Source organism: Delphinus delphis, chromosome 6 (assembly GCF_949987515.2).
Source record: "Delphinus delphis chromosome 6, mDelDel1.2, whole genome shotgun sequence".
Taxonomy (NCBI): Eukaryota; Metazoa; Chordata; class Mammalia; order Artiodactyla; family Delphinidae; genus Delphinus; species Delphinus delphis.
This window is the reverse complement of record NC_082688.1, coordinates 27,288,906-27,314,069: the sequence shown is the minus strand read 5'-3', so window position 1 is coordinate 27,314,069 and position 25,164 is coordinate 27,288,906. Positions and strand designations below refer to the sequence as shown.

Genomic DNA, 25,164 nt, shown 5'->3' with positions numbered 1-25,164 from the left:
GAGAATTACAGGTTTAATTTTAAGTGCTATCCTTATATTAACGTTTACTTTATAGATACTAACCAAAGAACACTATAATGAGTGGGCATTCTCATTCCAAGGAAGAAATTTGTATTAATTTTCATAAAGAGAGTCTTTGAACATGTCTTCCATGCTGTGTGGTTTCTCTTTTTGGTACTTTCCTTTATTCTCCCACTACCACCTTTCCTTCCCCACCTTCATTTTTTAATCTTCAGGCAAAGAGCAGATTAGGACAAAAATATGTATGACTTAATTCAGTGTAAGAATCATTTTAGTTTCACTACTAGTATTTGGTTTTAAATATTCAAGTTTGATGTTTCTTTGGTTTTAGGAAAGCTGGTTTCGGATAGCTGAAAATATGGGATTTCAGTGCCTAAAGTTCGAGAGCAAGGACCCCCGGCTAGATGGGATAGACTCACTTTCTGGAACTGAAATCCCCCTGCACTACATCTGCACATTGGCCAGTCATGCTGTCCACTTGGTGGTCTTCCATGAAAGGAGCGGCAACTACCTTTGGCATGGCCATCTACGGCTCAAAGGACACATTGACAGGAAGTTTGTTCCTTTTCGAAAGTTACAGTTTGGTCGTTATCCTGGAGCTTTTGACAGGTAAATTCAGGGTCTAAAGGGGAGATGTGAAACCTGTCTTGTTCAGTCATGAATTCTTATTCTTTCTTTTACATTTAGTAATTAAATCTAAAATGTAATTCATGTAAATCAGTTTTGAAATGTAAATATTCAACAGGAAGCAACTCATGCACATGTGCCCCAGGAAATATAATATATATCTGAATGTTCATAGCAACATTGTTCTTAATGCCCCACACAAAATGTATGTGCGCATAACGAGAAGAATCGTAGGGCAGGGAAACAAGGAACTCTGAACTCGCGCTCTGTGCAACAACAGAGATGAATCCTACAATGTTGAGTGACAAAAATAAGGCATAAAAGAATACAAATCTTTCTATATATATAAAGAGTTCAAACACAGGATAAAGTATGTTTGTGGATTTACATACTTACAAGTAAAAGTGTTCAAAATGTACAAACTTCCAATTATTATGAGATAAATAAGTTCTGGAAATCTGATGTACAGCATGGTGACTATAGTTAACACTGCTATGTTGTATATTTGATAGTTGCTAAGAGAGTAGATCTTGGGGCTTCCCTGGTGGCGCAGTGGTTGAGAGTCCGCCTGCTGATGCAGGGGACACGGGTTCGTGCCCCGGTCCGGGAAGATCCCACATGCCGTGGAGCGGCTGGGTCCGTGAGCCATGGCCGCTGAGCCTGTGCTTCCGGAGCCTGTGCTCCGCAACGGGAGAGGCCACAACAGTGAGAGGCCCACGTACCACAAAAAAAAAAAAAAAAAGAGAGTAGATCTTTAAAAATGATACCTGAGGTAATTGAAGAAAATATGCTTGAGTTTAACTATTTGCTTATATTGTATATTTTGAAGAGGCTGCCAATATTCTGAGTTAAATCCTTATAATAAGTCTTAACTTTTGTTTTCAGGCCAGAGTTACAACAAGTTACTATTGATGGATTAGAAGTTCTCATTCCAAAAGATCCAATGCACTTTCTGGAAGAAATACCACACTCTAGATTTATTGAGTGTAGGTATAAAGAAGCTCGAGCATTCTTTCAGGTTAGAGATAACCAAATATTGTACTTTTCAAATTAAAGGAAGTATATGTATAATATTTCTTGGGGGGGGGGGAATGAAGGAACTATGGAAAGTAAGTAAGAAAACATCTTTTCTGATTTGTCTATTTTCTTCTAGATGGTTTCAATTTTTTTTAAGTAGATTAAACATTAACCTTAAGGAACAATTTCTTCCCCAGTTGAATGGTTTGATATCTATGGAGACCTTGTTTTATTTGGAGACTTTGACAGCTTCAGCACTGGCCTCCGCTTTTAGTTAGGATAGCCCATGAACTTTATAAAGATGGTATATTCTGTTCTTGAAGCAATCTGAGTAGGATGAAGCCATGTAGAATATGGACCATGCAGATTTAGAGAGGACTTCATAGAAAATACAGTTTTTCTCAGAGGGTTGGCACTGAAGATGAATTTTTTGTGTGTTTGAAGGTTTTTGAAGATAAATGCTACACAAAGACCAAGTGCTTTTGAACTCTACTTTATTCTGCTGCTTTAGCTTTCTACTCAATAGACATTTATTAAAAGCTAGCTTCCCAGGAACTCTCCTGACCCCGGGGGATATAAAGATGATTTTAAAGGACATGAAAGTTCAGCTGTAAGAAATGACATGAAAGAGAGATACAGTGAAATCAGTCAAATATATGGTGGGGTTTTGGTGCCCTAATTTTTCCACTTGCCCTTTATTTTCTGGGGTTCCCTTCCAAGAAAGCTGTGTACACAAGGATAGGAGTGGAATAGGAAAATGAAGTACCAGCTGTATCATCACTGGCCAAATGCCCAGCACCCACAAATGCAAGGTTTTTTCTGGTAGGCTGTACTGGCACCCAGGGCCTAGACCTGACAGCCTGGGTGGGCCTTCCTAGCCCTGTTCCCTTAAATCTGTAGTTATGTGACTGTGAAGCATACCCAGTCAGCCTCGTGGATGAAAAGCTGGAAAACCGCATGTGTGGCTGGGCCAGCAGTATTAGGCAAGTGCTGCCCATCATATCCCCACCACAGAGTAGTAGGAAGCAGAAGAGATGCAGACTGGTGCTTGCACTTGACCATGCATTCACTGTTCCTGCCTCAGGGGAGTTTTTTTCTGGTTGCCACCTCTGTCATAGCAATTACCACAATTAATTGTGAATGTCAGTCTTGTCCCCCTACAAGATTGTGTGAACTTCTTGATGGCAGGCATCTTATTTTACTCACCTCTGTAGCCCCAGTATCTAGCACAGTAGCTGGTGCAAAGAAAAGCTCCTCTAGTGATGGAAAAATGCATGAAGAATAAGGTGCTCATCCGAATCAAATGGTTTCTTTCCAGGACACTTATTAGAGCTACTCTATTACCTAGCAAGCATTTGCCCAAACTCATTTTATTGAACTTTGTGAGAAGGCAGTGTAAGATGTAAAATGTTTCAAGATATTGAGAAATCATGAGAATAGTGTTATATTTTTTTAATTGCATATTTTCACTTTTGCTTTTTAGATTTTAAGGGCAACCATTCAGTCAGCATTAGAGTAAAGAATGTGGATGACAGTTGCTCAGAGGGCTAATCAGCTTATCATAGCCTCATACTATTGGTGTTTAAAGTACCATCACATAGCAAGGCTAAAATGCTATTGACAGGTTTCTCTTCATAACAGGATCAAGTGGAACTTTGTATTCATTCTCTTTTTTTTTATGCTGAATCTTTTTTTTTTAATTTTATTTATTTTTTAATTTTATTTTTGGCTGTATTGGGTGTTCGTTGCTGTGTGCAGGCTTTCTCTAGTTGCGGCGAGCAGGGGCTACTCTTGGTTGCGGTGTGCGGTCTTATTGCGGTGGCTTCTCTTGTTATGGAGCACGGGCTGTAGGCTTCAGTAGTTGTGGCACGCAGGCTCAGTCGTTGTGGCACACGGGCTTAGTTTCTCCGCGGCATGTGGGATCTTCCCGGACCAGGGCTTGAACCTGTGTCCCCTGCATTGGCAGGTGGATTCTCAACTACTGCGCCACCAGGGAAGTCCCAAACTTTGTCTTCATTCTTCATCATGTTATTTGTGTCCTTCACTAGTAGCAAGACAGACTCGTGATTACTGATTTGTTTTCCTCTTCTGCTAATGTACTGTTATTACTGATATAGAGTACCTAATGGGATTGATAACTTTTTTTAATCCTTACCCTTGTAAATGTTTCATTCTTCATCATTTCTTACGTTATAACCACAGGAAGGTCAGTTTTCAAATTAAGGTGAACATACATAACTTTGAACACTTGATGGCGCCAAACAGTCTTAAATACAATGCCTGGTGTTGGAAAAAAAAAAAATCAATGAATCTACTAGATCTCACAAAGCAGCCTCCTAACTTTCTTCCTTTTTTTTTTATAATAATTTTTGGAAACGTTTTCAAACTTTCAGAAAAGTTACAGATGCAATACAAATAATTCTTTTTCCTGAATCATTTGCAAGTAAGTTGTCAATATCTGCCCCACAACTTCAAATAATTTAGTATTTCTTGAAAACAAGAACATTGTCCTACATGTCTTAGTACAAAAATCAGGAAATTAATATAAAGATTATTACCATTTAATCCTCATTCAAGTTTTGCTAATTATCCCAATAATGACTATTATAATAAAAGGATTCTGTTCAGAATCACATGTTGCATTTAATTTTTCTGTCTCTTTAGTTTCCTTCAGTCTGGAACAGTTTCACAATCACTTTTTAACTTTTATGACTTTGATACTTTTGAAGATTACAGGCCAGATATTTTGTACATTGTCCCTTGTTTGGGGTTTGTTTGGTTTTTCCTCAAGTTAGATTTAGGTTATATACCTTTAGTAGGAATAACACAGAAGTGATTCTGTGCTTTCACTTCATCCTGTTGGGCGCTGCATGATTTTGATTTGTCCCATTACTATTGACTTTTACATTGATTACGTGATTAAAGTGCTGTCTGCTGGCTTCGCCCTGGTGAAGTTTCTATTTTTCCCTTTGTAATTAATAGGTATTTGGCATGAAGGTACTTTAAAAGTCTGTAAATATTGTCAATATCTTCCTCAAACTTTCAAGTTTCTTTGTTTATATCAATATGAACTCATGATTTCCTATTTTCTTCAATGAGTTATAGTGCACTATTTTCTTCATTTATTTTGATCCTCAAACTGTTCCATATTTGGCCAGTGGAAGCCCCTTCACGTGACTTCTGTGTCTTTTTGACATGTCTCCATCATCTTTTGAGCACCTTCTTGCTTTTTGGCTCAAGATATTCTAGGTTCATCTTGTAATTTCCCTGCTACACTCCTGGAATCAGCCATCTCTCTGGATACTGATTCCTTTTAGAAGCCAAGCCTGGAGGCCAGATTTGCTTGCCTGCAGGACCTCCCAGTGACAGGGGTAGAGTGTGTGTGTATTTACTTCTGTATCTGTCTGTCTATCACGATCCATGAATCCACATTGATGTCTTCAGTCTAATTTATATTTCAATTAAATAACATAGGGTTCATTTCCATTTTTGTGACTCCCTTCTCAAACAGTGAGAAACCTGACTTATATTACCCTTAATATATTTACTTATTTGTTCAGTCTCCCATTGTTTCTGCTGTTCGCTCTCCCACATGGATGCTATCCTCATCCTGCTTAGGTGTTGCTCTCCCCCACTGGGCTACTCCCATATATAGACACACTTCTCATCTTGCTCAGGCTCTGGCTCCCCACACTGGACTCTTCTCCATGTGGATGCCCTCGACGCCTTCTCAGGCTCCGATACCCATGCCAGGCCACCACTGTGCGCTTTCTTGCTCTGCCTCATCTAATGGCTCTAGTTTAGAAGAGTCCAGGGAGGGAAGGAGAACAGAGGGGAAGTGCTCTCCTGGCTTACTTTATTTACTTTAATTATTTTCCCAATCTACCAAGAAGTTTAGGACTAGGATAATACACATTTTCCTGCACTTGATTTTGTTTCGGCAGTAACCATCAAAAAATAATTGATGAGCTTCAGTTTGTTGAGTTCCAGTAAAAAACTAGAGGGGAGTATGGAAATATCTGGACCCCTGGCCCAGAAATATCTAGAAAGCCACATTCATATCCTCTTTCTTCTACTAAGTTGCTCTGAGACCTGGGGCAAATTTCTGAGCCTTAGTTTCCTCATCTGTGAAATGAGTGGACACCTTCTGTCATTTTATTGTTTTTCATCTATATTTTGGGGAAGGATTTGGGGAAAGGTTGTCTGAACAGGAAAGATCATATGGACTGGTATTTAAATTAGGATTTAGTCTTTTTCTAAGAGGCATGGTAATCCCAAGATTTATATGAGGCATTTTTAAATGAAAAGAAGTATGTATAACTATAACTTTTAAAGTCCATAACAGATGTATAAGGTGTATAGGTATATACGTGTTTATACTTTAACGCATATGAGGGTCAATTCTAAGAAATGGAATTTCTGGGAGTGTCATGTTATTTATTAAAGGTATGTCAGAGCTGGGAGAGTGTCTATGCAGGGGCAGCCTCAGTTGGACATAATTGTCAGAGTAATATTTTTGTATAACACAAAGTTTTCATTTCTGTTACTTAATTTGATCCTTTCAGTTACTCTGTGAAGTAAGCCAAGGATTCACCATTAACTGATAAGAAAACTGAGGTTTCAAGATGTAAGTTACATAGTCATTATTGGCTGAGCATGGAGTAAATTCTGGGTCTCCAAATTTCTAGCTCCAGGCTTTCCCCCCTACAACAGGGATATGAACATGCATCTCTCATGCCAATCATATGTTCTAAGAGAATTGTGGCTCTGAGGATGTTTTCATATTGAAAAGATCCCACATACTTTGTGTATTCTGGAGAATGTAACTTATCTTCAGGAATCCATCTTTTTTCCTAGGGATACTTTTTGCTTGAGATATATGGTCCTTCTAGGAACTATATTTCCTCCTGCTGTATTGTAAAAGAATGCCAGGATATTTTAAGATATCGTGGGATGAGAGGGGATTAGTCAGTTATTTACTCATTTACGCATTTATCAATATGTGTTGCTCACATATTATATACCAGGCACCATTTTCAATTTGTACATACAGTGATGGAGAGATTCAGTACTTGCCTTAAAGGATTCATGTTTACAGCCTATTGGAGGAAATATAAATAGAATCAGCAATTAGAATGAAATATGATAAGGGGGATGGGTGAAATAGGTGAAGGGGATTAAGAGATATAAACATCCAGGTATAAAACGAATATGTCATGGGGATGTAATATACACACTAGGGAATATAGTCAGTAATATTGTAATAACTCTGTATGATGACAGATGGTAGCTAGAGTTATCATGGTGATCATTTTGTAATGTATAAAAATATTGAATCACTATGTTGTACACCTGAAACTAATATGATATTATATGTCAGTTACAATTCAATTTTAAAAAAAGACTTTGATCTTTTGTTCTGGAACAAAAAGAATTAAATATGATAAGAATAAGAATTATAATAAAAGTATATATAAATGGTAACTGTTATAAGGTCACTGAACAGATTATTTTATTTGTCTCTGTCTATATCTAGTACCAAACGTAATTTCTTGCTCTTTAAATGTTGAGCTGAAGAGGAGCCCTGGGAGAATAAATACATTTGTGTTCCTGGGAAAATCGGGGAATGCTTTTCAGAGGGTGGAACTGAGACCTGAAAGATTTTGTTAGTCAAGGGCATTTCAGACAGCGGAAACATGTTGACACAGAGGCATGAAAAGTTGTGATATATTTGGGGAGTGAAATATGAGAAGGGTGGAGATAAGGCTGGACCAGTACTCTGGCCCTGAACACAGTGTCCTTGTCTGCCATGCCAAGAAGTTTAGATTTTGTCCCATAGGTAGTGAAGCATCAATGAAGAATTTTCAGTGCTTTCTTCAGTTCCAGAACACCCTAAAAATGAAGAAAAGCAAAAAGACTATAAGTAAATGACAGTAATATTTGTATAGAATTTCAAAATTTGTGAGACATTTTTCTGTCATTATCTCTTTAAATCTTCACAGCAGTCCTGCAAAGTATAATTATTATTCTTTAATTATTGATGAGAAAATTATATCTGAGAGAGGTTTGTTCTTTGATTCTCTCATTCATTCAAGTACTGTTTTAGACATTGGAGATATAGTGATAAACAAAATGAAGTCACTTTCCTCATAGAGCTTATGTTCTTCTGAGGCGCTATGCCCAGAGTCATAGCTAAAATGAAGTGAGTTTAGACTTGAACACAATCTGATTCAAAAATCCCACATTCTTTGTACTATACTGTTCTGTCCTAAAGACCATTTGCACCAGTGAATGATGAAAACGTCACTGAAGGCCTTGTGCTTCAGATATGCCTGTAGCTCTCTTAATTAACCTTCTTTTCCCCTAACTACCCAATCTGCTAAATCGTGATGTAGAGGAGGGAGTTGATAAAGGTATAAATCTCATCCTTTGAGAATCCTGGGTATAGTCCTTCCCATTTAACTTGTCTCTCCTAGAATCCACTCTTATAGTCTTATTTTAATGTGTGACTAACAAGGAATTCTGAAACTTGATTTTTATAATCAAAAAATATATAATATGGGATTAATTTTCAAGTTTAATTTGGATGTCACAGAAATATTTCTGGCAACTTAGAAATGGCTATAATAGCTGACTATTTATTATATCTGTAGCAATACCTTGATGATAACACTGTGGAAGCTATGGCCTTTCGGAAGAGTGCAAAGGAATTGTTGCAACTAGCAGCCAAAACATTAAAGAAATTGGGAGTACGGTTCTGGCTGAGCAGTGGAACTTGTCTAGGTAAAATTCTTGTTACTTTACATTTGTCTTTTTGACATTTCATCCTCTTTGGCTCTAAGGATGACTGCTTGAGATGACAAAACATCAGTGGTATTCGAAGCATCATATTTATAGAAAGAATAAACATAGTGCATGGAGCAAGGATTTATTGATTTTTTTTAAAGAAATAACTTCAGAAGCATAAAACAGAATTAAGGCCATGTTGTGTGTCCCAAAATTATAAGTAATTTGTATAAAATTTATATCAGAACATGTAGACTACATGTGATTCTCAGATAATCTTAAGCATTTTATTATTTCTATCCCAAAGGTTGTTATTACCTTAAAAAAAAAAAACTGTGTTCTGTTTCTTTACTTACACACAATACAAATAACTTGCATTGCACCAAAAGTTTCTAAGAGGAAAGGGAATGTCATAAGGTCTTCCACGAATCTTTTCCAGATCATGATTGGACATCACTGTCTTACCACATTCTGTTCATTCTGAGATGGGGAAATGTAGAATCCAAGAAAGATTTCTGGATCTCCTTCTATTGTGCATTAGCTCAAACTCCTTTGGATTTTAGAATTATTTAGAATTTAACATTTTTTTGTTTTTATTCCCTCTTGTTTATAACTGTAGTTGATTATATCTGTATTTGTTCTATCTTAATTATAACTATATTTGTACAAAAATTAATTTTGTTCCTGCTTTTATAGGGTTACCATATAATTTATTGTCCAATTCAAGAGACTTTTTGAGAGTGAAAGGAGTGCCATTAGTAATTATGTTGGTACAACAGATGTAAACAGGGTTGTATGGTTATCCTGTCAATTAGGCTTTGAGGAAAATTCCCATGGTTCTTCCTGTCAAGGAGCTTCCAGCTAGAGTAACCCCCACCCCCCCCCCAAAAAAGTACATCTCATTTATGTGATACATGCTTTAAGGTTTAACTTTCTGGAGTAAGATTGTTTTATAGACTGTCATCATTTATCATGATATCTTTTGAGTTCTTAGCCCCATGGTTTTCTTGATCATTTATCATGATATCTTTTGAGTTCTTAGCCCCATGGTTTTCTTAATTTAAGGGCATTTATAAAATGAGGGAGTTGGATTAGATGATACTTAAGAAGTCTTCCATTTTTAGTAGTTCATGATTCTTTGATAGATGTGGATTGTAGATTTTTCTTAAACTAGAGATGAGATCCCATGCTAGGCTTCTAAAGATCTATGTTAAAATGGAGTTAAAGTTTAGAATTCCAAACAGTATTTCTCAAAGATAATCATAGACATTTATTTACTTTTTGAATACTTTGAATGGAAGGATTAGAAGGATAATAAGAGAAACTCAGAGCCCTTAGTAATATTAAGGTATAAAGTTTGCCTTTTTAGAACATTATTATAGCCCCAATTTAGAAGTAGATATATAGTAAATATGTAGGAATATCTTTTGACAGTATGCTGAAAATTGAGGCTGGTACTGCTCTTCTTTTTTATGTGATCCATCAGACATGAGCTGTTCAGAGCTGTTAAGTTCTACAAATTACTGCTCAGGAAAGGGATATAGCTTAAGCAAAAGAATTAAATTATATTTTTTAGCATATCTTAAAAGCAACCTTCATTATAAGAGATTTATGATTAAACATTTTAAAAAGTAACTTAATGTTTTAAATGGATGGCCCAGTTAACATTATTAAAGCTAATAGTTTATTCAGAAATTACAGTACATCATGAAAGTTTTTGAGGCTGCTGAGTGCTCAAACCAGTAAAAATGAAGGAAGGAAGGAATAAAAGAAGTGTTCTTCAACAAGTGGCTCCTATAATCACAGATATTAAGTTGGGATCTAATTTTTTTTTAATTTTGGTAAAGCACACCAAGTCTAATCCTGTGAAATAAAATACACTGTTACAAAGACTATCCATTATAATAATGACTAATTTTTTCCAAACTTAAGTTTTTAAAAAAGTTTTCTCATTCTTTTTTTTTAGGATGGTATCGGCAGTGCGGCATTATTCCTTATAGTAAAGATGTTGACCTAGGAATTTTTATACAAGATTACAAATCTGATATTATTTCAGCATTTCAAGATGCAGGACTCCCACTCAAACACAAATTTGGGAAGGTCAGTAATAAAAATCTGATTTACTTCATTAGTAACATGTCTCAAAAGTAAAGTTTATATTAAGCAACTCAGAGATGTTTAAAAGCACTGTATGTAGCATTTTATCACTCATTATCGGCCAGGATGAGTTCAGCCGAAGATTATTACCACTTGTGACTTCTGCACTATTTAAGGAAAACTAGAAAATCTGGCTTTCTATTGACCATGAGAAGGCAAAAAGGAGCTTGGACTCTTGCTGAAGAATTTATTGCCATTATATTAGGCAATAATATAACATAATTAATTAATATATGATTAATATAATAAGTAAGAATCTCATCTACCTTACCTGAAGTTATGTTTTTTCTCATGAGTCATTTAATTTTATGTTCACGTAGGCATCATATTATTATCAACTTGAAACATTCCATTGATTGCTAAGAATTAGAAATACAGGGACTTCCCTGGCGGTCTTCCCTTCCCATTGCCTTCTAATGCAGGTGGTGTGGTTTGATCCCTGGTCGGGGAGCTAAGATCCCACATGCCTCTCGGCCAAAAAAAACCAAAACACAAAACAGAAGCAATGTTGTAACAAATTCAGTAAAGACTTTAAAAAATGGTCCACGTCAAAAAAAAAAAAAAAAAAAAGCTTAAAAAAAATATGGAATCATTTCAAACAGTACTTGGGTTTCTTGTTTATTTCACATGTCCTAGGCCATAGCAGTTTTCTCACAGGTCAACTAGGAATAGGTCATTGTGGCTTAGATGAAATCTCCTTTTAGACAATTTGATTCCTATGCCCTAAGCCAATGATCCCGACAATGACCTTACTCTTAATTTGGTTGTTCCCAGGGAGGTGTTGTCCTGGAAAGCAAGTAGAAGTATGTTTAGTTCCTGGAAAATTACTTCTCTCATCATAATCATTCTAGTTTATTTAAAAATTTAATAAAATATCTTCCTGAGGTGAAAGGCAAAGCAATAGAACTCTAGTCATTTAGCAATTGTTTCCTTAACACTCAGTCTCTGCCTGGCGCTGAGCTCTGCACCCAGGACACAAAGATGAATAAGGTACAGTCTTTATCCTTGAGGAGTCCACTGTCTAATTGGGAGAAAACAAATTCATAAACAACTAAGTGATTAGTGCTGCCACAGACAGATGCACCAAGTCCAATGGGAACATGATTATTTGTAGGATAAGTTTCTTAGGGAAATGCTCTCAGAATTCTTTGTACTTTTTAACTTCTTTTTTCTTTTTTGCATGTATATAATGTATTGATATATGGGTTTCTGTGCCACAGTTCCATAAGTACTCATTTATTGATTGTGATGAGAGACTTACTTCCTGATAGTTTTACTTGGTTATTAAAGGGAATAATTGTTCTTTGCTTACTTTCCTTCTTTAGTCAGAAAGGGGCTCAGGAACAGGATGTTTTGCAGAGTGACCATTTAACTACTATAAGTCATTTACTCTGAGTTGTCATCAGTTGTAAAAAGCAACATTGTTTTATGTGCATTTAAGAAAGAAATCAGTGCTCGCTTCGGCAGCACATATACTAAAAGTGGAATGATACAGAGAAGATTAGCATGGCCCCTGTGCAAGGATGACGCGCAAATTCGTGAAGCGTTCCATATTTTTGCAACCTAAGTGTCCATTGACAGATGAATGGATAAAGAAGATGTGGCACATATATACAATGGAATATTACTCAGCCATAAAAAGAAATGAAATTGAGTTATTTGTGGTGAGGTGGTTGGACCTAGAGTCTGTCATACAGAGTGAAGTAAGACAGAAAGAGAAAAACAAATACTGTATGCTAACACATATATATGGAATCTTAAAAAAAAAAATGGTTCTGAAGAACCCAGGGGCAGGACAGGAATAAAGACGCAGACGTAGAGAATGGACTTGAGGACATGGGGAAGGGGAAGGGGAAGCTGGGACAAAGTGAGAGAGTGCCATGGACATATATACACTACCAAATGTAAAATAGATAGCTAGTGGGAAGCAGCCGCATAGCACAGGGAGATCAGCTCAGTGTTTTGTGTCCACCTAGAGGGGTAGGATAGGGAGGGTGAGAGGGAGACTTAAGAATGAGGGGATATGGGGATATATGTATACGTATAGCTGATTCACTTTATTATATAGCAGCAACTAACACAACAATGTAAAGCAATTATACTCCAATAAAGATGTTAAAAAAAAAAAAGAAATCAAACAATGGTGTGCTACTGATGCATCCCAATTTCAGAAGTGCTCCAACTTGAAAAACAGTATCTTGAAACCTATACTCTCTCTGTATAAAACATAAGAATCTTTTGTTTTTTTAATTTTAAAAAATGTACTTCCTTTGTTTCGGTCTGTGAAGATGTTCATCTTCTCCCTAGGTAGAAGACAGCTTGGAACTATCTTTCCAGGGAAAAGATGATGTAAAACTTGACATTTTTTTCTTCTATGAAGAGACTGACTATATGTGGAATGGAGGCACTCAGGCCAAAACAGGAAAAAAATTTAAGTATGAATCAGATAAGTACTTACAAAAGGGGCTATAGTAATAACTGCAGAAGATAGAAATAAGGAAGTAACTGAAAATGGGGGGGAAAAAAGACTGTCAAGTCTCACTGTTAGCTGATACTTTCTCAGCTTTGCCAGAGAGCCCAGTTATGCTTGAGAAGTGAGGACTACCTATAAGGACAGTCCCTGAGGAGGAAGTGCCCCTGGGCTTGTCAGTCCATAGAGTCATTGTGATTTGGAAGCCCTTGAGTCATCAGAAACGGAAAGCCAAAATAAGGAACAGAAAAATCAGGCCCAGAGCCTGAGCCAAAAAACTGATTGGCTGTTAGAGCTGTAGGAGCTTAATAATTTGATGAGAATGGGTAAGGGTCAGTAAGAAGGAGATTGTTAAGGTCACATGAAGTTTAAGTGAGGAGATTGGGATTGGCTGGAGCTGAGGTCATGAATGCTGGGCAAGCTCTGGAATGTGCCTTTAACACATAGACTGAGGGCTAATCCTTAAAGGATAGTGATCGGGCTTAACAGCTACCATATTTTGTCAAATGTAAGGTGATATGCATTGTAAGATGTACCATTATTTTATGTGCTACCAAGAAAGGAAAGACACTGCCAATTATAATCTTAAGACACATGATTCAGATAGAAAATTGCGGGGGGAGAGTGTCTCAATTCTGAATTAATTGATGGACTGCAATATGTTAGATTGGCATTTTGAACATTTTTTTTTTTTAATACTGCCATAGTCAAACTCCTTGATGACGAAAGACAAAAATGAAGTTAGAGTAACTGAGTGCCCTTTATGATGCAGTTGGCCTGTTCACAGTTCTGAGAGAGAGAACGAATGTGAAAGAGAACCCAGAGAGCAAGGGCTCTGGAATCAGGCAGACCCCGGAAGCCTCAGCTTCACCCTAATTGTGGCCTTTAGCTTTTCTGAACATTAAGCTCCTCATCCATTAAATTTGAGTAGTACTACTGTGTATCAGGCACTACTATGAACATTTTTCAGGTATTAACACATCTAATCCTCATAACAACCACAGATAGTCTATGAGACACTGAGAATTTAAGTCGTTTGTTCAACATCACAGCGAATAAGTCAGACAGCAGCCTGTCTCTAGAGGTCATACTTTTAATCACTACCCCCTACTGCCTCTGTAATACACCTGACAGTATGAGGTTCTTAGCGGAATGCTTAGCACTTATTATCAGTAAGTGGTGGTTACCATTGTTATTATTATTTAATATTATTAATATTATGATTGCTAATGTGATTGCTATCGTTGTTGTCATTCTTATGGTTGTTATATGACCAGTAGCATAAATTTCCCTCACCAGCTAGCTGAGATTGGGGCTCCTATCATTGAATAAATTTGAGCCATTGGGAGCATTGGGGAATGTTCTACATAGCATAGAAGAAGAATTCCAAACTTGGACTGGTTTCTCCTGGGTACTTAGACATACCCTACTGGGATCACTGAATCTGTTTGAAGGCAGGGAGTCTCCGTGTAAGGTTGAACTGGTTCTGGAGGTTTGAGAGTAATCCAAACCTTTTTCTCAAAGTAATAAAGTATCCCAATTGACCCTGATCCTGGAGCATATTCCCGAAACTCATTTATTATAAAAAATTATTTTGCTTTATGACAACAAACACCTTCATGCTGAGTAAGCTCAGATTATAAGATAGAAATTAGTAAGTTAATGAATTTGTAATTGACACTCTCACTATGGCTAGGTGAATAGGGAGCTAAGTGTTTTTGACATTTAGCTATAGTTTGTTTATTCAAATATGATAAAGATGCCAAATTTAACACATAATTTAGAGGCTTTTTTTTAAACTAGGAAATAGTGTAGCATAGAAATTAAAGGCATGGAGCCAGTCTGCTTGCTTTTGAATCCCAGCTCTCTGTTTTATCAGCTATATTATCTGTACCTAAGTTTCCTCAAATGTAAAATGGGAACAATAATAGAAATTCCTACATAGAATGGTTTTAAGAACTAAGTGAGTCAATACACAAAAAGGGTTTTGAAGATAATTAAGCATGTCCTGAGTGCTAAGTAATTATAAGCTGCTATTATTAATACTCTCTGTAGCAGTAGTATTTCTCTTCTTAGTCTTACAAGGAATTTACAGATCAGAAACCTATATAATTATCTCAATATTAAACTGCCACACCTATTCTTCGAGAACTCATATGAGAATGTCACCTTTGTTCTAAGAAAAGTAATTTCTGAAGCTTGTATTATAATCATGTTAGTCTTAATTTTTCTTCTAAGGCTTTCTTAGAAGGATTTCTTTCTTCTCACTGACATGATCCCATGTCAGACCTCAAAAGAACTATGCACTTCTAACTACTACATCTCTGGCTAGAAAAGTCTTCTTTCATTGTGCTTTAACTGCTTTTTATGGTAGCAGTGTTTGGGAAGTGGAAAGTGTTCTGATTATTTAACGAGAGAAATGAGCAGTGATAGAACTGCCTGAACAGATGGTGTGAGTCTCAGATTTTCTATCATGTTACCGTAACCTTAAAAGGCAGAGAAGAGAAAAGGGGATGGTTGTGTGGAGTAGTTTCTTTGGAAGATTCCCCCAGCCATATGCCATTTTCATTCTTTTCACTACTATTTAAGGAACTATAGAATTTTCACCACTATTGTTCCTAGAGGGAAAAATCTTTAAAGCTAGTCTAAGGGTCTTTTTATCTTTATAATATTCTACTTTTTATTCATGTGTAGTTTATTCTGAGAAAAAGCTTAATAATAATTTAGGATGCTTACCATTTTTTGAAAAGGTGAAGAGGAATGAGGAAGGAAGAAAAAAGTTTCCCCTTTCAAAACTTTATTCTGCATGCCTTCAGAATGATGTTTTTGGTCATAAGATTTAATAATAATTACAATATTGATAGCAATGTAAAGCTATAGCTACCAGGTATCAGCTAGATATCAGGCACTATGATAGGTAATTTATTATTTAATCTCATATCATCCTCACATTATCCCTGTGGGTTAGGTGTTCTCACTCCCAGTTAGTTATGAGGAAACTAAAGCCCAGAGAAGGGAAGTAACTTGTCCAAGGTCCTCTGGCCATTAAGGTAGGGCCAAGATTTAACTTCAGACCTGTTGGATTCTTAAGCCTAAATGCTTCCGTCTAAGAATTAATAGGTTAAATGAGTTAATGTATGTAGTAATGCATTTAGAACAGTACCTGCCACATAGTACTGTGTAAGTATTAGCTACGGCTGCAACTATCATTACCATATTATTATTCTATTACTATTACTACTCATATGTTGCACTGATACAAAACACTGGACCTTCAACACAGTGGTAACTTGGATTAGTTACTCTTTGGGCAAGCATTTTCTTCCCAGGTCCCATATTTCTTCCATCTTCAATTCTTACTCTAAATCTATACTTTCAACTAAAATCTAAATTCCATTCTTAAATCTTGTCTGGATTTTTAATATTTATTTTTCTTCTTCAAGTTCCAATCGCCAATAATAAAAAGTGATGAATATATTAACTATGCCTCCAGATGTGAAATTGTCATTCCAGAACTTCAGAGTTCTTACAGATGCTGCCCAGATTCCTTTGGGTTATTTCTTTCCTTCACATCTGAATCAACTGATATAAGTAGAGGCCAGAAGTTTAAGAGGCAATAATAAAAATTAACTTTTATTGAATATTTACTTTGTGCTTGGCACTATGCCAAGCTTTTATATGCATCATCTCATTTAACCCTCATCACAAGTTTATAAGGGAGATTTACTGTCACCTCATGATAGGGATGAGGAAATTAAGGCAGAGCTAAGCCTCAGACCTAGGGCCATATCACTTCAGAGCTCGTATTCTTACCCATACAGAGTGTTAGTGTTACCACAATCTCTATCATATTGTTAATACTCCCTCCATGAAAGTAGCCCTTCTATTTATTGACATTGTCAGAATATTACAGCTACCTCTGTATCCTCTGATAGGAAATCTGCTACCCCTGGGGCTACCTGTGGCTTACTTAGGCCTTCTGATATATGCAGCTTCTGCTTAGTGTATAGATCTTCAAAAAATTTGGATTTGTCCTCTGTGAGACTAGACTCATCCAGGTGTGACTCCTATATAATTTAACATTTCATTTCTGCAAAATTTATTTACTAACCGCTATGTGCTAAGGATTCTGATGTGAATATAACTTAGTTTCTGCTCTCAAGGATCTCATAATCTAGACCATGAAACAAATATTAAAGTACTCTGTCAGCAGGGTGTGATTTAAATAGGTGTCATGTATAGTTGTGATACAAATCAACTATCTAGAAGCAGCGACAAGGAAGTGTGGCATAAAAAATAGAGAAGTTTCTTAGGGAGACTTAGGAGGAATATGGAGAAAGGTCTAATAATAGGTTTATATAACTATTATTCTATTTAGATTATTCCCATTTTTTTATTATTAAAAAATTCTGTGAACATCTTTATATATAAAGTGAAAGCTTTATTAGGGGTTGTTTCTTTGAATAGATTCCCAGAACTGGAATTATTATTATTGCTTGATTGTGCTATTTGAGAAAAAGAGGAGTAATTGGTCAATGTTCTGATAAAAGTACAAGATTTTACTGCTCAGTGTCTTGTTTTTCCTTTGACTCCTTAAGTCTCTTTGCAGCTGTACAGGTCTCCTCAGTCATCTTTGTCAGCTTGCTTTATTTTACCTGCCTTTTTCCCCCCTATTTTTTAAAAATAAATTTCTAGTTTTGTGATAATTTTAGATTCACAGAAGATAATACAGATGAGTTTCTGGATACAGTCACCCAGTTTCCCCTAATGTTAATGTATTGTTACTGTGGTACATTTGTCAAAACCAAGAGACCAGCCTCGGTGCATTACAGTTAACTAAACTCTAAATATTATCTGTACTTCACCAGTTTATCTAATGTCCTTTCTCTGCTCTAGGATCAAATCCTAGACACCACAGTGTATTTAGACCCCAGCCTTTCGAAACTTGATTTCAGTCCACGATTTTAAGTGTGTCACTAGTAGTGCCAGGTTATTTATTAGACGTCATCTCATGTCCCAGTTCTGCCATTTGAGGGCATCTGCCATTGAGTTGCCTCCATTTTGAGGTTGCTCCTCAGTACCTCTAAATGGAAATAATCTCCCCTTCCTCTGAATTTCCATAGATTTTTCTTTTCCCTTTACCTCTTTTATGCTGTATTTGGGTACTTCTGCTGATTTTTCTGTCCTTTCTGAGTTATAGGTAGAATCAGTCCTGATAAATCTGTCAGGCTGAGTGAGACCTGAACCCTACTTGAAATTAAAACCAGTTCCTCTTAAGCACAGTTTACAGTGTTTCGTTAAGATGAAAGGGTGACACCAGATTGATGACTTGATCCAACGGAGCACCTTTGGAGAATCAAAGCCATAAAGTTAAGTCACCCCAGTTGTTTTCAGTCACTGCTTCAAAAGAAGTTAAAGACTGGTGTTGGTTGTTGAATCCCCACTCATAGACTCTCTCGCTGCATAGATTGATACTATGCTTCCATAGTTCTAGCTCTCAAAAAACACATTTGTCTTTTAAGTACTTACAGCTGTGAAGCTAAAAGGCAAATTTGAATAATTTCTTTAAATGAGTGCATTTAAAACATTAGCTTTTCTAAAAATGATGTTATATTTCCTACTTTGTTTATACCTTCATATTTTACAACATTTAGATTATGTCTTAGGTCTCCTTAGTAACACCTCCAAACCATGGAGGGAAGAACATTGAATGCATGTTATATGGTAATTGTATTCTTATACAATATATAGAAGTGGCAGTTCTTTGTATAGTGAGCTTTATTTGTTTTTTTAAGAGAAGACTACCTCAGAATGAATAAATAGCGGGCCTTTCACTTATATGAAGTAAATTTGGTTTTTTAAGACTGCGGTATGTTTTGTTGTTTGAATATAATTCTGTAAGAGATTCTATATGGTAGTATTCTGAGAGAAATAAAAGCAAATTTTCACTAAATGACTTCTACACAAATGTTCACAGCAGTTTTATTCATGGTAGCCAAAAAATGGAAACAACCCAAATGCCCATCTTTTGGTGACCAAATAAACAAATTATGGTATGTTCAAACAGTGGAATTCTACTTAGCAACAGAGAGGAACCAACTACTAATACATGCAATAACGTGGGTAAATTTCCAAAAGTTATGTTACGTGGAAGAATTCAAATAGGAAGAGTAGGTACTATGTAACTGCATTTATTTGAAATTGTAAAGCAGGCAAAACCAATCAAGAATGTGAAAAGGTCATTGATCACCAGGGGCCAGGGTGGACTGACTGCATGCCTGCCAAAAAGCACAGGGAGCTTTGGGAAGCAGGGTGGTAGAAATGTTCTGTATCTTGATTTTAGTGGTTACCCAGGTATATGCACCTATCAAAACTCAAAATGGGTGCATTTCATTATGTGTAAATTGCAGCTTGAAAAACTGATTTAAGAGTTTGAAAGAGAAAAAAATTCTGTGACTTAGAAAATTGATACTAAGAGAAAAGAGCTCAAGATCACAAGTAGAAACAGAAGGATATCTGGGACCAGAAGCCATGAATTTGATCAAGGCAGACCTAATTGCAGTGATAAACTTGGAGCCGTTTGCATCTGCTTGGACAAATTAGATAATCTGAGATCAAAATAAACGAAGCCTTTTGTATTTAGTATGAAATTTGAAATCGTAATTTAATCTCCTTTTTTCATTATCTATTATATCCAAAAAGGAATCCTATAAAAATTGTCTGAGACAAAGCAAGCACAGCTGGAGTCTAATTACTTGTTGATGAGCTATAGATATAGTTTTTGGAAGTTACGCAGTAGAAATAAAAATGCCTTGAGGTTTTTCCCTCTGGCCTTAAAGAAAAGTCTTGTGCATGCTTTAAATGAGTAGTCTTTGATATGGTCATTAAGTATGTGCATTCAGGTGTTAAATGATAACTATCCATACAAGCTTTAATTTGTCTACTCATTGGTGATATAAATTTCTTCTACTTCACTAGTTCTGTCCTATGGCGATTGCATAGGAGAGTTTGTCAATACGATAGATGGAATCACTCAACTTACAGTGGAAGTCAGCAGAAAAACAAGGTTCAATGGGTAGAATTTTATCTTACAAAACATGTATATGCTATATGTATACTGATTATATGTTAGAAGTTTGGGACAGGATTGGCATATGGGATCTACAAAGACCTCAGAGAGACTATATTCCAGTCCCGTCTCTGAAAAGTGTTAGCCATTCCTCTATTACCCCTTTGCTTCTGTATAATCAGTGGTAGGATTGTGAGAGGTTTAGTGGAAGAGATGGTTAAAAAAATACTAGTCAGCATGCTGTAACTTTGGTTTTCAAGTGTTGGTTTTTAGGGAAGATCCAGTGGTTAGGACTCCACGCTTCCACTGCAGGGGGTCCAGGTTCAATCTCTGGTCCGGCAACTAAGACCCTGCAAGCCACATGGGGCGGCCAAAAAAAAAAAAAAAAAAAATCAAAAACAAAAGAAAACAAAGAGGGGCTTCCCTGGTGGCGCAGTGGTTGAGAGTCCGCCTGCCGATGCAGGGGACACGGGTTTGTGCCCCGGTCCGGGAAGATCCCACGTGCTGTGGAGCGGCTGGGCCCGTGAGCCATGGCTGTTGAGCCTGCGCGTCCGGAGCCTGTGCTCCGCAACGGGATAGGCCACAACAGTGAGAGGCCTGCGTACCAAAAAAAGAAAAGAAAAGAAAACAAAGAGTTGATTTCTTAGAAATGCTTAGAAAACTATGGGCAAAATTGATGCTGATGACATATAATTAATGTGGCACAATAATTCCTCACCTTGCCATATTCCCTTTGCTCCAAACACAAATCACTGATGAATAATGTCTAAAAGGCATAGCTGAGCTAAAAGAGAATGAAGTAAACGATGAAGAAGGAGTATATAAAGAGAATTTCCAAATTAAAGACAGGCAAGCAGGATAAATAATAAATCTACATCTAGATACTTCTTAAGGAAACAGTAATACCAAAACCAAAAAAATTTTATAGGCTACCAGAGAAAATAGATTGCTCATAAAGGAACAGCAAATATACCTTGGCTACAATAGAGGACAGAAGATAATGGAGTAACATCTTCCAAAAGCTGAGGAGAAATAACTGTCAACTAAGAATGTTACGTACAATTAAAACTAATCCTCAAGAGGGAGGTCAAGATAAAAGCATTTGCATATGTACAAAGACTAAGAAAATTTATGTCTCACAGATCCACACTTAAAACTGTATTAAAGAACACAGAAGGAAGATATGATATATGTGAAAAAATGGTGGACACACAAATGGATAAAATATGTCAGTACATTTGTTAGTCATTACCTGTTTACCAAAAAAAAAGACGTGTCAAAAATAAGTTGAGGAGGAGGCGATTTGTTAAGTGTTCAAGGAATAAAGTATACTAAGTCCCATGTTTAGGAAGAGGATAGAGATTCTGTATACATTAAGTCTTTATTAGAAAATGTTGTAATGAAATATGTTTTTTGAAAAAATAAACAGTAAATATTACAAACAGTAATCACTACTGGATAGAAATATTATTTATAACTTCCAAACAAGCAGAACAAAAGATAATTTATAAACCTTTATCATTCTAAATGAAAGTAGGAAAGGTAGAGCAAAGAAAAAGTATGGTAAACTGAAAACATGTAAAAATAATCATAAAACTAGTCAGCATTGTTATAGCACTTACTATGTGTGTTAGATACTATTCTGAGCACTTTACATTTATAATATTTTTCATTCTATGCTAACATCTCTCTGAGGTACTGCTAGTACCCTCATTTTATACATGAGGTTAAGGCGCAAAAACATTGACCAAGGTCACACACGACAGTAATTGGTGAAGCCAGGATTTGAGCCAGATAGTCTGGCTCTAGAGTTCAAAATATGTCCAAATACATAATTTATTGCAATAAATATTCACAGATTAAGCTAACCTACAAAAAGATAAACAGTATCAAATGAGATAGAAAACAACATTTAACTATAAAATACTTGGAAGAGGCACACCTGAAGCAAAATCACATGGGAAGGTTGAAAATTACAGGAATAGAAAAAATATACCCCAATATTATTAGCCAAAGAAAATTCTACTGTAATTTTACTATCAGACAAAATAGAATTTTATTGGGTTGTGGTGGGGGAGACTGTTAAAGGATTAAAAGGCCCACTACATAATTTTACAAAGGAACAGCTCACCAAGAAGAAATAATATTCATGACCTTTATGACTCTAACAATATAGTCTTGAAATATATAAATCGAAAACTGATGAAATTCTGATGAATATTTGACATGTCACAATTTTGGTGGGAGATTTTGGTATACTTTTATTTTAAAAACTGCTGGGTCAAGCAAAGAAGAAACTAGTAAAAATATGCAAGATATGGACAAAATCAACAGGCTTGATCTATTTGACATATATATATATATATATATATATATATAAAAGTATTATTTATATATATATATGAAAGTATTCATCCAGCAAATGCTGCATGTACTTTCTTATCCACTATAAATGGAGCATTTATAAAAGTTGATCATGTACTACAACATGAAGGCAATCTCAATACATTTGAAAGCATTAATAAAATTCTTGTGAGGTGTGTGTGTATGAGTGTAATTCTCCACATTAACAGATTAAAGGGAAAAAAAAAACTCTGATTATTTCAGTAGATGGCATTGTATGACCACAGTGGAATTGAATTAGAAATCAAGAATTAAAAGACATCTTTAAAAAGTGTGGAAGCTTTAAAATGCCCTCTTTAATAACTAATGAATTAAAAAGGAGATCATAGTGGAAATTACAAAAGTTTTGGGATTCAAATAGGATGCAGTTAAGAGGATAGAGGTAAACTTGTAGCCTTTAAAACAATAAGTATTTCAATGGCTGTTGTGAGGTACCCCGTATGGGGGCCTCGTAATCTAATTCAGACTCACCCACACCCCCCACCCCATCGTCTAAAAAGTAGGGCGGAGGGAAGCCCATCAGTGGGGCACAAGCTGAGTGCATTTAGTCACTCCATCCCATGTCCCTTGGGAAGGTCTGAGACTAGGAGAGAAAAAAAAACAAGTATGAAAGAATAGGTTTGAAAAAATTAAGCTACCAACTGAAGAGATGAAAAGAACAGCACAGTCAGTCTAAGGAAAGTGAAGGAAGGAAACCAAGACAAGAAATTAATAAAATAAAAAACAAACAGTATCATGGGAATTCCCTGGCAGTCCAGTGGTTAGGACTCCGTGCTTTTGCTGCCAAGGGCCTGGGTTCGATCCTGAGTGGGGGAACTTAGATCCTGCAAGACATGTGGCTCTGCCAAAAAAAGAAGAAAAAGAAAGAAAAACTCTCAAAGATGAACAAATCCAAATGCTAGTTCTTAAGATAACAAATTATAAAAGTAGTAAACTAAGTAGACATCTAGCAAGATTGATCCAAAACAACTGTGTTACACTGACTCAAAAGAAAATGCTATGGACAACTAAGACAACAGTCTAAAATGCGATATTAGAGAAAATGTGAAAATGACAAAATTTTAACTCAAGAAGTTCTAAATAACTTATTAAAGAAATTGAATTACTAATCACAAATCCTCCTTTCCCCTTTTTTCCCCTACCAAAAGACCTAGAAAGTTTACAGGAAAGTTTTACCATGCCTTCACAGGATAGATTATTCCCTTATTTTGGGGGAAAAAAAAGAAAACTGCTTTAAGCAATTCATTTTATGACTGATAGCAAAACTGGACTCGGACAGTACCAAAAAAAAAATTTTAAGGGAAATTACTGTCTTAGTGAACACAAATGAAGATATCCTGAATGAAAAACAAATGAATAGAATTTTGTAGTATGTGTGTGTATTAGTGTAATTCTCAACACTTGAAAGATTAAAGGGAGAAAAAAGTACGTGATTGTTTCAATAGATGACATTAAAAACTTTTGATACATTTCATAATTAACAACAACAGCAAAAGGCCTTTTAGTAAACTTGGACTAAAGGGGATCTGAAATTTTTTTAACCTAATAAAGGGAATATACCAAAAATCTAGAGTGAGCAATCGTATTTAATGGTAAAACTTCAGAAGCCTTTCTGTTAAAATCAGGAAAAAACATAAGAATGCATGCTGTCCCTGCTTTAATTAAGCAGTGTGCTGGAGGGCTTAGGCACTGGAATAACACAAGAAAAAGAAATTAAGAGTTAAAAGAAGAGACAAAATTGGTAATGAGAATAAATTATTGTGTTGTTTTGCAGGAAATTCTTGTTTAAAAAAGCTCTGCTGCTCCAACTCTAGAGTTTAATGCAAACTTATGTTTAAAAAGGTCAGATTCAGTTGTCATTGATGATGTCTCTCTCTCACTTAGCCTAGCTAACTAATTAACAGTAAAAACAGCGCTTTTCATTTAGCAATTATGTTTTTAGGTGGTACAGTTAAACTGATGAAATTACTTTATCCAACCACCAATAAGTAGTTTTACAGATTTTAAGGATGTCTGTGAGGGAAAAAATGGTCTTCTCCAACTAACTCTTAATTCTAACTACTGCTTTTTGCAAAAATAAAAAGAAGTAAAAGTGGTATGAACTAGAAAATGAATGGAAGGATTTTGTGTGTGTGTGATAAGATCCCTTGAATTTATATTCTGATTTGGGGTTGTTTAGTCTGAATTTAAATCTGTTCACATTTTGGATCCTATCTCAGAGCTTTAAAGTACAAACTACTTAGGAGAACTTAATGTGGGCTTTAAAAGCTAAGGTAACATTGACTCTAATTATAGTCTTAGTCATTATTTACTGGTAACCTGGACAGGGTACATGGCATGTGCTGTTCTGAGTCACTCACCCCCCCTTTTCCTCTCCACAATCCCGTTTTACAATCAGTTTTCACATTTTATTGTTTATCTTCCCTCTTCTCCTAGGAAGCTGGAATTTTCTTTTTGCTGAAAGGCTTGAAAATTATTTGGTGAAAATAAAAGCACAAAGATAGTTTAGGGATGTTTTTATTTAGAAACAAAAATTAACATTTGAGTTAAATTGTCTTTGAGTAATTTTAAGATTGCTTATATATTTTAACTGTTTTGTTTTTGTTCATAAATC

At 35.9% G+C, this 25,164-nt stretch overlaps 1 protein-coding gene and 1 non-coding gene across 8 annotated transcripts in view; both read left to right on the top strand.

Annotated features, from left to right (window-relative positions):
• Positions 1–25,164, top strand: part of FKTN (fukutin) — an 89,123-nt gene that overhangs the window by 39,935 nt on the left and 24,024 nt on the right. For 3 of the 7 annotated variants that reach the window (XM_060014384.1, XM_060014385.1, XM_060014383.1), the window contains exons 5-9: positions 353–630; positions 1,534–1,666; positions 8,319–8,448; positions 10,418–10,551; positions 12,916–13,043. In XM_060014384.1, the coding sequence (XP_059870367.1) occupies positions 353–630; positions 1,534–1,666; positions 8,319–8,448; positions 10,418–10,551; positions 12,916–13,043 (803 nt within the window). Of the gene's footprint in view, positions 1–352; positions 631–1,533; positions 1,667–6,230; positions 6,293–8,318; positions 8,449–10,417; positions 10,552–12,915; positions 13,044–25,164 lie in introns of those variants that run through there. The other 4 variants (XM_060014387.1, XM_060014386.1, XR_009519836.1 and 1 more) reach the window with 3 other exon arrangements.
• LOC132427787 (U6 spliceosomal RNA) lies at positions 12,060–12,166 on the top strand. The gene has a single exon (XR_009519994.1). It is a non-coding gene; the product is annotated as a U6 spliceosomal RNA (small nuclear RNA).